Source organism: Mercenaria mercenaria, chromosome 2, assembly GCF_021730395.1.
Source record: "Mercenaria mercenaria strain notata chromosome 2, MADL_Memer_1, whole genome shotgun sequence".
NCBI classification, from domain to species: Eukaryota; Metazoa; Mollusca; class Bivalvia; order Venerida; family Veneridae; genus Mercenaria; species Mercenaria mercenaria.
In genome coordinates this window covers 46,935,081-46,953,895 of record NC_069362.1, presented here as the reverse complement: position 1 = coordinate 46,953,895, position 18,815 = coordinate 46,935,081, and the positions used below count along the sequence as shown (strand labels likewise).

Genomic DNA, 18,815 nt, shown 5'->3' with positions numbered 1-18,815 from the left:
CGTAATTATTGACAAACTATATGTTACTGTTTTTACTACTTTTTACGATTATAAATATCTTTATTTTGAAGTCATAATTCACTAATAGCGCTATTGATTACGACTACAGAAAAATGTCGCGGCGGTCCGGAGTTCGATTCCCGACGCGGTCATCTTTTTTTTCTTGTTTTGGAGTTTTTGAAATATCTTAGAAACAAAAACTCATATTCTAATGTTCTGAATATGATCAAACTTTATTTTGATAGAAAGAGTATTTTTTAGCCAAATCTGGAGTCCGTGCCTATAAACCCAAAACAAACAAATAAATAAAGAAAGAATAAACATGTAGGAAACTACCGTCTGCAAAGAATCGCGTATATCTTGACATGCTAAACATTTATGTTATTTTTATATGACTTATATTATTAGCAAAAGTGAAAATTAATGCTTTCAATTCATCAGTCGCATGGGGTTTCCATAACAAATGGGCGTTTTCAGTCGTTTTCAACGGAATCAGTACACTTTTTTTTGTATATTATTAATTTGAGTTAAAATTTTTGAAAATAGAAAAAACCTTTTTTCTCCGTAATTGTTAAAGGGGAGAAATATGACCTATGGTGCAAAACCCCTGGAGTACTTGGGTGGCCCATAAAAGTGTTCATTTTTACGAAAACGCATTATTATCTAGGATTGCTTCGTTCTATGTAAAAAAACAGAGAAAAGTCAAAGCAAAGGTAGCTAACGAAATTCATTTGCAAACTAACCGCGAGACGTTACTGCGTAAAAGTCTTTTTCATAGGACTACATTATAGGAAAGTAGAATGTCATGCTTTTCCTACATCTTGTTGGTCAAAACAGCTTACCCTTTTCAATAACACTATCCTTGTGACATATACAACTGATAACATTTCCACAGCTTTTTCCATGTCATTAAACTCCAAAAATGACCTTGTCTATCGATTACTTGTCCCTAATAAAGGTTCAGTACGAAAGCTATCATAGATTTTCTTCCATTTAGCCAAGGGCTCCAAGGTATCAATGTCTTGCGAAGAACAGCAACGTTCCGGAATGATTACTACGGCAACATCGGGACCAAAGATGTTATAGACTGTTTGAAAATTATGGATGTCGGGCCTAATGCAGATAATGCGATCCATGTCGGTTTTAGAGATTAAAAACTTTGTGGAAAGTAAAGCATTTCGAACAAATTAAAATACATTTAAATGAAAATAAAATACAACAAGAGTACATTCGCTTTATGTTTTTGCCACACACGCTTTGGTAGAACCATGCTAAAACCGTTTGGCAAAGTACTTTCAGTTAGCTCTGTGAACATTATGGCAGAAAAAATATTGCAAATTTAAATTTTGCATTGGAATAGTAAATTTGAAGTTACAGACAAATAGAAAAACAATCTCCCGCATTTATTCAGATTTAAATGCGGCAACGGAGGACTACTTACCGTTCCAGACAGGCCGCCGCTTTGTCTGAAATCGATGTCTGCAGGTAGGACACTACGGAAATGCTTGTAACGCCAGAGTAATTATAATGATCAGCATAAAGTATTACAAAGCTTTACAGAGACAGAAGACAGTGAAGCAAAGAAAAGAATAGAAGAACATTAGGAAAGAATTAAAGAGGAGAGAAAGGACAAGGAGAATGGTGAACAGAAAAAGACAGAGACAGAAAGAAATAATGATCAACCGCATACGGTAGATAAAAAAGAGAAAGGCAACACAGAAATGGAAGACGAAAGCAGAGCACAGAAAAGAGACAAAGATGCGGATGATGAGGTACAGGATAGTTTTAATGCTTATATATTCTTCATCAGAAGTTCAGTAAGCCTTTTGTAGACCTGTTAAGTTTAGCGATCTCGAACCAGTTTTCCGTGCTGGTAGGGGACGAGTCGCAGGTAGATTTCGACGAAGTCCCAGGCAGTCCCCAAACGCCTGACGGAATCATGTACGACCGTCTTAACTTGCAGAACTGATTATTTCGTATAATGTACCTAATTAGGACGTATTTTGTATAGAACATCGTTCCTTCATAGTATCACAAAATCAAAATCAATATCGCTCAGTTTATATTACACTTTCTATTGTGCGAGGTAAACATAAAATCAATATCATTCTCCTCGTTTAAATGGGTCAACAGTATTGTTGTTCTTATAACATAGACTGGTCCAGTTTATAGGTTGGCAAGGGCTACTGATATGCGGTTTGTATTGTATTTTATCATTATTTTTGAGCATGGATCCCATTCAGTTTGGAACCGTCCATGTTTACAAACACGTCCGTTTATTTTATGAGGAGTGACTTGTTCCATTGGTTTAAATATACAACCTAAGATCAACATTATAACAATACTTTACATCATAGTAAAATTGTCTTAGTCATAATACTGTGTCATACATACAGACAAACGCCAATCAACCATTTAGCTATTAAAACAACTACCGGAGAAAACGCTTTGATCTATTGCAATATATTTTTATAATTTTCCGACTTAATGTCACAAAATCAAACTTTGAAATCGTTAACAAAAAGCATCTATTAATTTATCGTAATATTTTTTAAAATCTATTTCGAAATCAGTTTATCGGAAAAAGTTTTACACGGATTACATTTCATTTTGGCATTTGTTTTTGTATCTAATTTTAACCCTAATACTGTTCTATTTATTTGTATCTCTGATAAATTTATTCCCCTTTTCATACATAATCTTCACATGAATTGATTAGGATCCACAGGAAAATAATAGAATAGACAGATACAAAAATATAGTGGGTATCTGACCCTGCGACAACTACTTTGGCTTTGCTAGAAAACAAGGGAGTAATAGTTGACCTTATTCCTTAGTCAATTCAAAATAGTGCAGTGTGTATATCATAATTTTAATTACTTATTTGCATTATATGCCACCATGTTTATCCTTTTCATACAAGACAATGTTAAACTGGTAATTTTCTTTAAGCGTTGCAAATTTATTGATTGTGCTAGCGAGTCTTGGTTAATTTGCCGATAATAATATGCCGTTTATCTCGCACGAACAAAAAATCTTATATTTACATAACACAAACTTTCCATTTGTTAACACGAATTATTTTGGATAAATTGCGCACATTTTGTAGAATCAGCTTCCTAGACACACAAATCACCAGACAGAACAACTGTGACGTCACTACGGAACGTTCTCCTTGAGGCCATATGCGGGAGTCCTCAAAACAGCGGTACGTTATCACTAAGCGGCATTATTTTTAACTTTGGCGCATTTCTTTTTGTAGTACGAGGCAAATAAATGGAATGATATTCAATGGATATAAATGAATAAACCAAACTGCACATTTTACCGTGAAACAACGTTCTGTGCTCGTTATAACAGATTTCACACAAACACTATTTTGAATATTTTCAGCAAGTTTTATTAACTGCTAAAAGAGCAAAATAACTTTTGGTGCAATATGAAACCTAAGTGTGTTTTTTTTTCAGTATTTTATATATACATTTTACATTCTCTATATATAGAAAACTTTTTTATACATAATAACTGAAGATATCACTTGAAAAGAATAATTTGACAGCATGTTACAATTTTTTGCAATCTGCATCTACCGTCATGATGATTGTTTTAAAATAACGTCATTTACATTATTCATCTTATTCATTTCAAGTTGTAGATACAATAGCAAATAATAACATGATTATATCAAACTGTACCATATTAATGATTAAGGTTAAAAGAAACAACAAAGATTTGCATTCGAATTAAACAAACATGGCGTAAACGTCCCTGTCAATACCTACAAATTGTAAATAGATATAATTTACAAAGAAAAGTTTTACGATGATATTTTATATCCAATGACATGTGACATGTAGCTTTAACAGTAAAAATGTTACGACTGCTGTTTCGGAACTTATTTTAATCTTCCTCGTAGATAGCAAGTTAAAAGCATGAGAAAAAAATCTGAATGTTCATGCAGGGAACTGTATTTAATGTTATTACCAAAGTCATGTTTAGAAAATATCTGTAAGTAGAATAAAATCAATGAAATCTGGTTCTACAATTATTTTCTCATTGTTATAACACTTATTTGTAAAAGCAAACACAAATAGTTTTAACAAGGATACAATGTTTGTATACATTTTGGAAATCGTATTCATCAGTGACATTTAAACCGGAGATATTCTGACCCGGGAAATCCTGGCGGTGCACAGGTTAAATCCCATGGTAAGAACAAGTAGTTTTTCTGACAGATATGTATAAAAGGCTGGTCATATTCATTGCAGTGTATGTATGAACGTGGATCGCAGTAATGCGGGAACAGAGACTGGCTCGTGACTCTTCGTTGGTGGCATGGGTTATATGCCAGTGGTAGAGTACATGCCAGTTTGGTTTGCTCCCACACAGACCCTGGTGGACAGTCTTGAACCCAAGGAGTGCCCTTCGTGTCGCAGTGGATATACATTTTATCATCATTTGGATGTGGGAAGAACCGTTTTCCTGTAGTAGGTAAATAATTAGCTTTTTACGATCGCCAAGTTAGTGACTGTTAGTTATAATTATAACAGTTACTTGAATCATTAAAACGCGAAAAAATGTCATTGAAACAAAACATACAGTTTAACAGTTGCAATAATAGTGGAATCCTTAATCGCAGATGTCACCATTAATTAAAACAAAACATGAATAATGTTTTGTCAAATGAACTAAGGATGCTACATTTCATCTATTTCACCGGAGCTGAACAAAGCGGGACAATATTGCCCGAAGTTCAGAGGATGAAGTAGAATTTATAAAAAAATTTAAGTGTGTGTTGGAGCGATGTGTAATGTGGTGGTGGTTAAGGGGACTGAGGTTTTGTACGACGATGGCGATGGAATAGTCAGGAAAAATATACTTAAATTATTTATTGAGGGGTGTGGGGTGGGGCTGGGGGTGAAGAGGGAAGTCAATGTTGTATAAGGGAGGAGGGGAACATAAGCTCAATCTAGACCTTGATATTTTACCTATCAACAAAGGACATATGATCGCACATTTTTTTCCTGTCGTCACCTACATATATACCAAGTTTGAAGTCAGTACCTTGAGTGGTTATTCAGTTATATTCTGGACACAAAATGCGATGGACAGATTTTCTTTTTGATGTAACCTTGACCTTTGACCTAACGACTTGTTCATGTGCTCGAATACAGAGTCGGGTGTTGGGAGTAATGTGGATTGTTGCGTTCCTCAAATCAACTCAACACCACCGACATATATTACGAGTTCAAATTCAATACTTGAATAGTTTTGAAGCTACCTGAATGATTATTAAGGCATTCTCTTGACACGAAATATGACCATCAGTTTTGATCTTACTATGACCTTGACCTTTAACCTACATGCCTGGTTCATGTACTCTGCACATTGTTTCACTGCTACCTGTATATACGCCAAAACTGAAATGCATACCTTGAATGGTTAATAAGTTATGCTCCGGAAATGAAATATGAAGGACAATTTTCAGATCTGAGCTCAATTTGTGACTTGACCTTTGACCTACTGACCTGATATTTGCTCTCTGCATATCTTCTCATCGCCACCTACCTATATGCAAATTTATATGCAGTTGCTTAGGGCACGAAATATGAGGGTCAAATTTGACTTTTATGCTCCATATGAGACCTTAACATTTGACCCACCTAGTCCATGCACTATGCACATCATCTCATCGCCATCTATCTATATGCTAAGCTTAAATCAATATATGAAATGGTTATTGAGTTATGTTTCGGACACAAAATATCACGTGCAGACGACGGACAGACAGACTTGAAAACGCACGCGCCATTGCACGTTTTTTTTTTTTTTCAAAACGGGCGTTAAACACATTAAAATCGTGTCTCATACCTGCGGAAATACTTTGATTTGAGCATGGGTTGATCGTATCAAATGCCCGTTTGCTGCATGATGCTGAAAACGTCTGGTTTGGATGAGCACAAACTAAGCATTTGTCATGAAATACCTGAAATAGTAATAGAAGTATCAACCAGTTAAGTTGGTTTGCCGCCTTTTGTATTTTAAACTAGAAAAAAAAAAGTAAAGTAAAGTCAAATTTAAGTGCCTATATACTGCCATTTTTTAACGTCTTTGAAGATGTTTATTTTTCGAAGAAACGCTCCTATCGTCCCTGCTATAGCATTGCAGTTGTAATTGTTTTTTTATGAGATTTAGGCAGAGATCTTGTTTCGAGAAGATTGTTTTCAGAACAGTCGTGACATATATCAATGACGAAAGTCATGTACTTGCCGAAGTGTGATGTTATGTATTTTTAGAGCAGGAAGACATTCATAAGATGTGCTTTTCCAAATAAATCATACTATTATCTATTTATTAAATATCGCACTAAATAATAATTGGAATTCATTGATTTTCTCATATTATCAGCTGTTAAGTTGCAGAAAAACAAGATAGCAATTGTCATACTGGGTTCTCTGGCTTAATATTGCCTACAGAAACAAGTTTGGTCATAATTATCCCCCGAAAACGAACCTACTGAATGTTGTAAGACATAGCGAATCTTTAATTTTTCAGTTTTTAACACAAAGCTGGGTCCTGTACAATTTATCGTCAAAGACATATACACGAGCTTGGTAAAAAAATTCATCGCTAATTTTGTTCTGTATTGATGTGTAAAATACCATATTATAACAAGTTTACGAATAAAGATAAAATGAAATCTTCATAATGTTCCATATCATGATTATGCAACACAATATGACACGTTTCACATTATACATACCTCGTTGGGTGGACAAAATGCTACATATGTGTTACAAGACAGGTCACATATCAAAAGCTTGTTTCTTGATGTTGGATGGGGGAATTTAAAGTTCCCCTCCAAAATGCTAGTTTTGTTGCAAGGACTTGTAAAGTTCCAGCTGTTATCTTTCCACGAAACAAATATAAATATAAATAATTATTGTAGTTCTTTCAAGGTATTATCATTTTAAACATAAACAAAACGTTTTCGTAAGGTAATTATTCGAAGCATTTTTTGTTAGAGAAATAATGGTTTATCTGTATATGCTTCAACATGATGAAAAAAGTGCCTCCTTGCTCGTTTGTGCAGAAGTGATCAGTCCATTTCCGCTACAAATCACAGTTATAAAGACATAACTACTTATCGTTTTTGCATATTTTTATCATAAAATATTGCTTGAAAGATCTTTATTAAGCTAATATTGAAAGTTTGAAATTCATACTTTATCTTGACTTGAATATAACATAAAGAGGAAATAACTTACATCCTACACACATTCCCTGTGTGCTCGACACTGGTGCAATATCCTTGACATCAATAACATTTATTGTGACATTAATTGTGTCCCTATAATCTGCCTGATTTGAGGCTGTGATATTCCCGCATTCAGTGATATTGACTGCGATAGAACAGTCTATTACGTGAACGGTGAACATGAATTTGGTTGCATTTTCGTAGTTAAGATTCACTTTTGTAAAGATGCGACCATTATTTAAATCGATGGCGAATACTTTAGCCACATTGTCATCTAAAATGCACAACATGGTATGTTACATTTATGCATTAATGAGGAAGCTGATAATGTCTCTTTCAAAATCTTGTCTCTAATTTCATATTAAAAATATATAAAATCTTAAATAAAAAGGCATAATGGGTAATGTAAACTTACTATTACTACGTAACACGGTGTTACTTTTAAGTGACGTGGCATTTGAATAGTTTGTAAACAAAATAAGGTATAAGAAATAATTAAGTTATCACAAACTGTAAACAACAGCCATGATAAATTTTACCTTCGATATTATAACATGTCACTGAATCTTGATCAGGATCATGAGCTTGTACGCTACCAACGACCTCACCGGCTGGCTGGTTTTCTTTCACACGAAATGTTATATTGTCTTCACTAAATGACGGCAAATGATCGTTCACATCGACTACTCTAACTATAACTGTTATCTTGTCAGATGATAGTGGTGGTACACCTCTGTCTGTCACTTGTATTTGGAACTAGTAATTTAAAGTTTTCCATAACAGCAATATGATAGTCAGTAAAGATTTAAACAAATGAGAATAATACATTCAAAACGTGAGTGGCAATATGTATCAAAATATTGATTCTTAATTTTTATTCCAGAAAAAAATCAACATAGAAACAGAGCATATAAAATCATTTACACTGAAAGAAGCTACAAAATACCAAGTTTTTAAATTCGTTCAAATTCAGTAATTTATTTGTTATCTTTAGTCCTATTGAATAAATATTTACCCTATATGAGTCTTTAGTCAATTTTCCGATAACTTTAAGAGTTCCAACAGGTTCTATTTCAAACACGTCAAAAATGCTGTCAGATATTCCGCAGTCTATTTCACTGATATTAAAGTCTGCCTGTGCGTTTATGCCCATGTCAGCGTCAAAGTAGTTAAAGTGAAATATCTCGTATCCAACATCCACGCACTGAATAATATAGAACTCTTTATAAAATCTACATTTAGGTACAAAATATCCCGGTGCATTAAATGTTAATAGAGGCCGATTAGTAAACCCCGATTTATGCCGTTTTGTCTTTTAGTTGAATTAAATTGATCCATAGAAGTTAGAGACTTTTGAATCAAAACACGTCAAACTTAGGGCTGCTGTTCAAACAAAAAGTTCTAACGTCCCTTTAATAGCACGTATGTCCACCATTTGCATTAATTCCCACCAAACAACGGCTTTTCCTGGAGTTAAAATTCGTTTGAACTAAGAAATGCTCTTTTATCATAACAGAAAGTAAGAAATCGGAATGATTTCGGATACGTTACTCTTACATAACGGGTATATGATTTCCGACTTAGCAGGCCAGTTAATTATTTGTACATCGTGGTTCATAAGAATATTTCGTCCTCCCGAGCAGTGCAACACGATTTGTTATCTTGAGTAAGTGTCATTCCTCGATTAGCATCAATATGTGGAACTATAAAGACATTGATAATTTCTTTCTGGTACCTCTGTTCGGTGGTTATCATCGCGGACACGATGTTAAAGGTAGGTGTTATTAGTCAGTGATCTAAAAATTGATTAAACTGAAACTTTTACTCATTGCAGGTAAGATATCAAATACGATGATTGCATAAAGTTTCTTTATACAGTTGTTGTTTTTATATAATCTGATAAACCTAGGTGACAGATTATGAATGCTCAGTATTTGTGTTTAAACTTCACGAATTATTTTTAAAACTTTACCTCATAAACTTTTATTATGTTATTGCTGGGCACGTTTGTTATAACAGGTGCATTTAGGTTTACATCCAGTACGGTAATATTTACAACTGAATTGGTCTGTAGTTTAGGATCTCCATGGTCTTCAACAACCAGGCCAATAAGGTACGACCTGACATCTCCTATTAATGATTTGTTTAGAATTATATCACCAGAAAACTGGTTTATTTCAAATAAGCCGGGTGGGGATGTATTGTAGCTAATTGAGTAGCTAATTAAACTGTTGTTTGTTCCTGGTTCATCTGCATCTTCTGCAGAAACTTTAACTACCAATGTTCCGATTTCTGTATTCTCTAAAATACGTTTGGAATACAACGAGCCCATAAAGTATGGAGAGTTATCGTTTGTATCAATTAGTTTAACAGTTAAGACGTCTGATGTGGATTTCTGTTCTTTTGGATTCAGTGGATTATCTTGTGCTTTTATCCTCAAAGTATAAGTAGGCTTTGTTTCTCTGTCCAACTCGGCCGATACTTCAATACGACCCTGAAAGTATAAAATGACTCATGAGTATTATAAGGTAAATGAAGTCTGCTTTTGATTTTCAGTTTTTGTTTTATGTTTCCATAGTATCTTCTGTTGACAATAACTACAAAACAACCTGTATGTCACATGTATAATATTTTGTTTGTTTTAACTGTAAGCTCAGTTTAAGATGTATTAGCCGCTTTCATTTTCAAAATATATCAGATAATTGTAAATAGTGTCTATTGACAGAACGTTGGTCACTTTTGACAAAATAATTCTAACAACCGATTGCTATTGCTGATAAAACATAAAGTGTAACGTTAAACTGGCATTGGATAATTGTGGAAACGTACATGACATTGCTGGGAAAAATACATATCTTCTTCTTTCTAACATTATATATAAAGCTTTTTCAAAGTGTACAAATGTTACATATGTAAACGGCTTAAATGTATCGTATCTTAAAACAAATTACAGTGAATAATAGACATAAAAATATTTATATAAAAACGTTCTATCTGATAAATGGGCAGATTATATAAATCTCACCCACACCTCCAAATGCGAGTTCGAAACCTTGCTTAAGGTGTCAAAGTCGTCATGTGATAAACTATCCAACAGAAGGTCGCTTGAATATTTGCTTGTGCCTGAAACAACGCCTGGAAAATTGCGCTCGCTGTAAAACAGGATTACAGAAATGGTGCTACCATTTTACGTTGAACTTACAGTAATTGGATCGATTTTAAATTTTCCGTCATCTTCATCCTCTATTTGGTATGTGACATGTGCATTTGGACCGATGTCAGTATCAATTGCTGTAACCTGAAGCACAAGCGCATTAATAGAGAGATTCTCCGGAATACTTATCTCATCTTTGAAGTTAAAAAGCTGTGGAGCGTTGTCATTAACGTCGAGGACGGTCACAAAAACTTCAGTTGATGAACTTAATGGAGGTACACCATTATCTGTAGCAGTTATATGTAACGTTACTGGCGACGTGGTTTCCCTGTCAAGAGGTCCTATTTTAGTGAGAACGCCTGAAATACATAAGAAGATATTCAGATTTACCATACTGTAAAGTAAATGCTATCAAACTGAAATAAAGACTTCAAAACATGTACATTTGCAAAACGAAAGTTAAAGTTGAACTAGAGCTGCTTTTAAGAAAAACGCATGTCTCCAACAACTGCTTAATCATCTTAATAGTTTTATGTGTCATTCAAGCATCAAAACATGTACCACTGGTATCTTTGTACATAGTGATTTTAGGTGATTCAAGGGCCATAATTCTAAAGTGCATGAGCCGTTTTGGCTAGTGATCGAACTTGGCCGTGGACTTATTGGCAAACACATTTTGTTCAAGTTTGGTGAAGATTGGATGAGAAATATTGAACTTGGAGTGCGGACACGTGTGTAAAGAGCGATTGTCGTTAATTCAATGGCAATAATTCTTCAGTGCTGGTCCATGGCTAATTATCGAACTTGGCCGAAGACTTATTGGCAAACACATTTTGTTCAGATTTTGTAAAGATCAGTTGAGAAATGTTCGACATAGAGTGCGGACACGCTTAAGTGTGCACAGAACGATTTTTGGTAATTCAATGGCCATAATTCTGAAGTGCCTGGGCCGATTTGGCTAGTTATCGAACTTGGCCGAAAACTTAATGGCAAACACATTATGTTTAAGTTTGGCGAAGATCGGATGAGAAATGTTTGACTTTGAGTGCGGATTAGTGTGTACAATACTGCATTAGGACTGTCCGATTATCGTTTCAACAAGAGGCTGTCAGAATGGGACATATGGTTTACTTGTTTTTTTCCACTTCTTATAACATACTTAATTAACTCCTAATTTCTTACAGGAATAGTAAATAGCAAAATGAAATAAGACAGGAGACAATTTTTTTGGGCAAAAAGGGATCGTTCTGAGGTAGAGCTAAATTCAAATTGTTCAAGAAAATATATAACAATGTATATACAAAGAAAGATTATTCACAATCTACCATTATAAATGTGACTCTTTGGTATGTATAAGGTACCTGTGACTTGATCTATGTCAAACGAAATTGACTCCGTTGAAGATCTGTTGATACTGTAGCTTATAATCCTATTTTCATCTTTGTCTGTTGCTTGAATTGTAAGCAAAATTGTGTTATCCTGTGCATTTTCTGACACGTTGATGTTATAAGGAAGTCCTACAAAATCTGGATGATTGTCATTGACGTCCAGCAACATGATCGTGAGTTGTGCTGTTACAAACAAACATTTGAATAAGTGACATTTTATTTATTCTTTCTCGTAGAACAAGTAAATGAAAAAAAGATTTTTCTTGGATTATGGTTACTGATTAACATCAATCAGATGTCCTAACAGTATATGTTTTTAGATTTTGACAGGTAAATAATGATAAGTGTTAGACTATCTACATTTCATTTTACCAAAAACATTAAAAGGATGGTAGTATCTTGGTCTCACAATGTTGATGTAAGTATTTGTCCAGTAAAATATATAATCTAAAAATGGTAACAATTTTTTGGAATGTACAAAAAGCTAATGATACTGTAATTTGACTTTTGTGACTTCTATAGGTTTTGCTTCCTCTAACTGAAAAAAGCTTAAGTTTTGTATTGTGTTAGCATTCCTTATCTCAAGTTGACTGATGTATTTGACCATTGAATTAGCCTTAAATGTACAAAACACTTGATAGACTCTGTAATATGCCTGCTTCTATTATTCAAATACATATGTATTGTAAAGATTAAATTTGAATATTTATACATTATCTAAATGCATCTTAGCATAATACGTGGGTAATATCTTGTCCTTTTCGTCATTGTGTGTTAAGTCATTTGATAGAACATATTACTATAAATCGTGCTATCTTGAGTCGATCTTCGTGCAAGGTGAACACTCACTGTGACGAGTGGACAAATGACTGATTTACCTCGGATAAATGTTTACACGGAGAATCGGGTAATAACTTGATATTATCTGCATCGTTTATAACTTCTACACTCTCGTTTGGTTAAACGACCATCGATTTCAATTAACTGATACTATTGCAAAGAGCGTTAATCAATATAAAAAAAACACAATAGTCGTGTTTCTTTTGAGACTGAGTTACAAATCACTAAAGCTAATGTATACCTTCCGCAGTTTGTGGATAAGGATGATACGCGTTTGTGTCTGTAACTTGAACAGTAAGCTCAACAGTTTTAGCAGTTTCTCTGTCTGGCGGATTACTAACGTAAACTGATCCGTTGTTTTCGTGGATGCTGAAATAATTCTAAAAAGACAATTTTGTAGAAATAAAACTGAAATAAGATAATTGGTTTTATTTACTTCGAGATAGGTATACTATTTTTGCACAATTATTCTACTTATACTTGAACACATATGTTTTCATATAACGAGGTAATATGCAATAAAAGTGGTCATACCTCTAGACTGCTTAAATGTTCTGCTTTACAGTTACTAGAACTTCTCTAAAAGACCAATTCACATTAACATGTAGTTACAAATTCTGTATTAGGAGAATGTGAATGAACTATTATTGACATACATAAATATGTTTATCATTTGATTAAATATCATACCTGTTATCAATTTTGTACCATGATACTTACTTCAACCAGAGTGTAGTTGACATTATGACCTAATTCATCTTTAGCTTCTGTCTTTATTATTGTGTATTCTAGCTTGTTATTTTCATCCGCGTCAGTAGCTGGACAATCAATTACGATCTTTCCTATATGTTCATTTTCAAAGACTTGAACTGTATAACTTGTTCGACTGAAGACTGGAAACTCATCATTTATATCAATGATGTCTATACTGAGTGTAGCGGTACCCGTCAACGGAGGAGCACCCTGATCTATCGCAATTATTGTTACATTATAACTAGGGGTTGTTTCTCTATCAAGCTCTCTATTAATCTGCACACTAACTTCTCCAGTTAATGAATTTACAGTGAAATCATTATTTGCACCATCGGTTATGAAAAATTGAGACTTGTTATTTGGATCTGTACCATCAGCATCAGATGCAAATACTCTACCGACAGGAGTTACTGCAAGACAGACAAAAAACAAATGACAAATCTTATGTTTTTGTGTTACAAGTAATTATAAGATTACAATATACAATGTACTTATACAAAACAACCGATTTAAAAAATATGGGCCACTCATTCATTCGGAATGATCATGATTTTACAAAAAAAAAATAATAGAATAGCCTATTTCCTTAATGTGAAACTCTTGCTTTCAATAGAAAATGATTTTCAAAACCTTTTTTCAAAAGAAAAGAAATACTCACAAGCAGTTGCAATTGAGGTCGAGTTTTCGGTTATTTTAGCACAGAATGTAGATGAGTTAAAAACTGGTGTTTTGTCATTTACATCCTGCAAAACAAAACCAAGGAAAAACTGGACCAGGTAATAATTTCACAAAATAATATCATAAAATGCCTAATTACGAATAAGAAAAAAAAACGTTATATCTTATTAATTTTTTAAATCTCAATATTATTATTATCTTCCGACATAAAACACAATAGAAATTATTTACTCGGAAACGACAATCACTCGATGTCTGTTTTACAAACTTAAGAACATATCAGCAAGCGTTTTATAGTATAAAAATAATTTTCAGGTAAATATATGAGTTTATACCTGAACTGTAATCTGTAGGGATGCATTACTGGCTCTTGAGGGTGAACCGAGATCTCGAGCTTCCACAGTTACTCTAATGATCCCAGCTGCATGTTTTAGTTTTTCATAATCAATGGCAGGACTCAGAAACATTTCGCCCGACTTATGGTTTATTGTTATGTTTAGTTCCATGCTTTCTGGAGATACTTGCATGATTTCATACCGTATTTCACTATTGTTAGTCCAAGGTTCGTCAGCATCAAATGCCTATATTTAAGAAAAGAAAATAAATCGGTTAATGACGTTAGATGAGTTTTCTAAATAAATATATCAATTGAAAATCAGTTAAAACTTATTCATCAATTAATTACATAATGAATAAAGTGTTGTTCTTCGCAAGTCATAAGGCTTGATAAAATAGCTAAAATTGTAGGGCATATAATGACTTTACTTTTACGTTCCAAAAGATTCTTACATTACATTCTAGATTAACATTGAACTTGAAATATTCTATACAGTAACTTTGAAAATATATATACCTCAAGTTTGACCAGTGCTGTTGAATTATAACTCGGGTCATTTTCTCGGATAAATGTAGAATACGTAGGCCTAGCGAAAACAGGAGTATTGTCATTCCGGTCTGTCAGATGTACAACAAGGGAAGTAGAATTACTCCTGCCGCCTAGATCTGTAGCAGTGTACGTTATGAAATAAACCTCGACCTTTTCTCGGTCAAGTTCCGCTTGGCAGTCACCGCAGAATGTGCTAATCGTGCCGTTGTATTGATCAACACGGAATCTGTTAAAAAACAAAACAAATGTCTTTATGAATGCTATTTTCTATGATCGAGCTTTTTATAAGTGTGCACTGTCAATAAACTGATGAATCCTCCCCAAATATACCATAGACATAGGAAGTAAAACAGGATTTGCTTAAAAGGCTTATATAGTTTACTATAAAAAGAGTAATGTTTCTCGCATATTAAAGGTGCCAAATAAAGAAAGACAAATAAAAACATACATCTTAAAAATGACTAAACATTTTGAAATATACTACTACACATTACGATCGCCGTGTAATATTCCCTTGAAGTCAAAACATGTGCATAGAAATGAATGATATTTTTTTGTATTTTCTTAGACTGACATGGGTGGTCATTTTATCCTACTCTCGTGCTTATCGCTTTTCCATAATCGTTCGGAAATTCTTCGGGATGACGGGATATTAAAATTGATCCAAACGAATATCTGTTTATAAATTATAGCTTCAAAAGTCCAAATATGTGCGACGGGTTCGTAAGCAGTCGGAAAACATACTAGGCAAAAGGTTTCTATTTGTTGGTTATTCTTGAACATACTCATGACTATTTGGTCAGAACCGATGCATCATTGTTTTTAATGTTTGTTTAATATGATGGGAAGGGTGCGTTTTTATGAAAGAGTGTTTTACTTTGTTATACAGTAAGAAACGTATGTATTAACAATACGAAGAAAAGACTTCATTCAGAGTAATACGCTGTTACTGGCAAGTAGAAAATAATGCCTTTATTAGCGGTAGCGTTTATTTATACTGTGGTATTTATAAATATAATGTACATGTGTAGTATGACAATATATACATACACATATTTATAGTATGTAGAACCCAAAAATTAGTTTTTTTGGCCAAAGAGAGGGCGCTTATACCGTGGTGTACGCTAGTACATGTCTAAACTAACAATATGTACTGCGGTATATGATGGTAAAGAAGCAACACAAATATTTTTCTTTTCTGTTTTGAAAAAAAGAAGTATATTTTGTATGGGGAAGAGGGATCCGTGGTTTATACTTGGGTATATAGTTATACAAGAGAATAATCAATTTATACGAGAGAAATGCATACATTGACAATATGAGAAAATGTTATGTGTGCGTGTTTGTTTGTTTTTTGCAAACCGGATGAAAGGCAGTATACCGTAGTTCATGTACATTCTAACAGTATATTCCCTGATATACGGTAGTTCAAGCATATAAGTAATTATATTTCTTTTCAAAATAGAAGATGAGGTGTGCGCTTTATGAGGTAAGGTGGTAGGACGTTAATATTGGTGTTTAATTTGTAGTATATCCTGACCATATGAGTACGTTTCATTTAACAGTAATGTAGTTCTGTTATTTGGACATAGTCCATTGTATACTGTTACAAGAGTCATCAGGACAGCTAAATACAGAATTTCGTAGCGTTTCGAAGGGTCATATCTCATAACTAGGCTTGATAATACACGAAAGCTCACTTCATATGTACTAATCTGCAAGTTTGGATCTAATACGTTAAACTGTAAGAAAATGTTTGGAATTGGGCAATATCAAGTATTCATAGCCGTTACCCCTAAACCAGGTAATATTCATTTACGCCATGGCGTCGTGACGGGCAAAAGTTTTCTTCAATAGTTTTAGTCAGATTCTTTGAAAAGTGTATATAGGGGGTTATCCGGACTAGACTTATTAAATAAGAATTAAACAATATAACTCATATCGTAAAATTACAAAAGACCATGACTTCTTAACCAGACAGGGTACTTTCATGATAACATGCACAAGTGCAGTTCACCTTAATACATTTTGACAGATAACGGATTTGACGGACAGGTGGGTAGACTAACGGACTGAAGGACAAGCTGGCAACTATAAGCCTTTTAAAATTTTTCAGAGAGCATAAAAACGTGTATTAGGAACTGAAGTCACAATTATATGTTACATCTAAAAACATTTAACTACAAAATTTATTTAGTTGCATTATATATTCCTGTAAAGTGTTTCAAAGCCAACTCGTAGTTTTGCTTATACACATGCACACTTGTTCATGTTATGTTTACTGTGTTTAATAATTGTTCGTATTTTCAAAATAGTAGAAGTTAAACATTGAAAAGCATCATGTCAACAAAACAAAAATACATGTGTGTTGAGATTATGGGTTAGGATAAAGCGGGTGACACTACTAAATAGAAGTCTTGTTAATTTGATATACATGTTCATACATTCTAATACATATAGTCGTCAATCACAACGGAGAACAATCAACGACCCCATGAATCGAATTCTTCGCCCTTTAAGCCCAGTTACTGCAGTATTTTTAACAAGCAAACTTTCAATTCATTGAGGTATGTTTCCAGATCTCTTTTAGCACAGGAGTTACAGATATCTTTTTAATTGACTAAATGCATAATGTCAATGGAGAAGATGCGGTGTTTGATTTTATCAGATCTGTATATTTATGAACATTTTTTCTCATGTCGTTTCAAAGAAAATCTATACCTTTTAAATCAGCGCTTTAACGGTCTTCATGTTTTCCAAAAAGCTGGTGTAGGCCGACTTACACATGTGTATTTAGGGAATAAAACACTGAATGTGATATTCGTAGATTACCTATTATTGCCCCCTGATATTGAATATATAAAACACTGAATGTGATATTCGTAGATTACCCATTATTGCCCCCTGATATTGAATATGTTACGTTCCCAAACTCGCCAGAGTCACTGTCGTTCGCCTGAAAAACACAAAGTTTATAATAAAAATAAAGTATTGTGCTCCTTTGTTTACTTTATTCCGTTTTTGACAATGTTCTTGTCGAACTTTCCATTTCATGACCTAGATATACAGAGGGGGTAATCTGACTACAAATGTAATTTTGTAACCGTAGAAAACTGATAAACATTTTGGACACAGTAAAAGACTAACAACAATCACTTATAATATAATGTTTGATGTTTACTTATATAACCAAATGAAATATTCAGAATTAAATGTATAAATTAAATTCCGTTTTTTACTGTAAATACTTCATCCTTTGCATTTAGATCCTAACGTTACAAGAGTTAACTTAGTTTAGACATATTAAGTTCATACATAAATAGATATGGCATATTGGTCAAAACTACTCACAATAGGAGAAAATTGGGAGAAAAGAACAGATGACATGACAGACATTGCACTTAATAAAGTCAACCGTACTGTAATTTGTCCAACGAATGTACCAGATACAGAGTTTTCTGGAATACTGAAGGAATAGCTTGAATTTTCAAACTGTGGATTGTTGTCATTCATATCTATTACATTAAGTGACACTGTTGCTGTTGCTACAAGACTGTTGTTAGCTCTATCCTTTGCCACTATCTGAAAAAATACAATATAAACAAGCGAAGAGTCAGTTTGTATCAAATGGTTATTTTTAATCATTATCCGTAGCAAAAGTTTTATTTCGTTAGTTTTTTCAAGTATTATTATACTTTTTACGTTCTTATCACGAAGCTGTAACTTCAGGCGAAAATATCTGTTTTTCTTTCGTATTTTTCTATTAGAAGTTCCAATGATCGTGTACAAACACCTAATCAAAATTAATCAAAACATTACTAATTGTGCTCATCTTATAAATCAGAAACTTAATGCTAA

At 33.5% G+C, this 18,815-nt stretch overlaps 2 protein-coding genes across 2 annotated transcripts in view; both read right to left on the bottom strand.

Annotated features, from left to right (window-relative positions):
* Positions 1 to 3,626: 3,626 nt before the first annotated feature.
* LOC123562179 (protocadherin Fat 4-like) lies at positions 3,627 to 16,781 on the bottom strand. Its single transcript, XM_053525660.1, has 15 exons — positions 16,777 to 16,781; positions 14,925 to 15,183; positions 14,407 to 14,652; positions 14,052 to 14,136; positions 13,361 to 13,803; positions 12,882 to 13,020; positions 11,774 to 11,983; positions 10,461 to 10,771; positions 9,231 to 9,752; positions 8,274 to 8,462; positions 7,798 to 8,014; positions 7,269 to 7,532; positions 6,764 to 6,909; positions 5,872 to 5,986; positions 3,627 to 4,482 (listed from the first exon to the last, which is right to left on the bottom strand). Exons 1-15 carry the CDS (start codon positions 16,779 to 16,781, stop codon positions 4,142 to 4,144), a joined length of 3,492 nt encoding a protein of 1,163 aa, XP_053381635.1. The 3' UTR covers positions 3,627 to 4,141.
* A 1,939-nt stretch (positions 16,782 to 18,720) lies between these two features.
* Positions 18,721 to 18,815, bottom strand: part of LOC123562726 (protocadherin-23-like) — a 34,854-nt gene continuing 34,759 nt past the window's right edge. Inside the window, exon 10 of the mRNA XM_053525647.1 lies at positions 18,721 to 18,750. Coding sequence (XP_053381622.1) covers positions 18,721 to 18,750 — 30 coding nt within the window. The remainder of the gene's footprint in view (positions 18,751 to 18,815) is intronic.

Coding starts and splice junctions, on each gene's coding strand:
- LOC123562179 (XM_053525660.1), bottom strand. Junction 14,137..14,406: donor CCCTACAGATTACAGTTCAG/GTATAAACTCAT, acceptor TTTGTTTTGCAG/GATGTAAATGACAAAACACC. Junction 13,804..14,051: donor GACCTCAATTGCAACTGCTT/GTGAGTATTTCT, acceptor TCTGTCTTGCAG/TAACTCCTGTCGGTAGAGTA.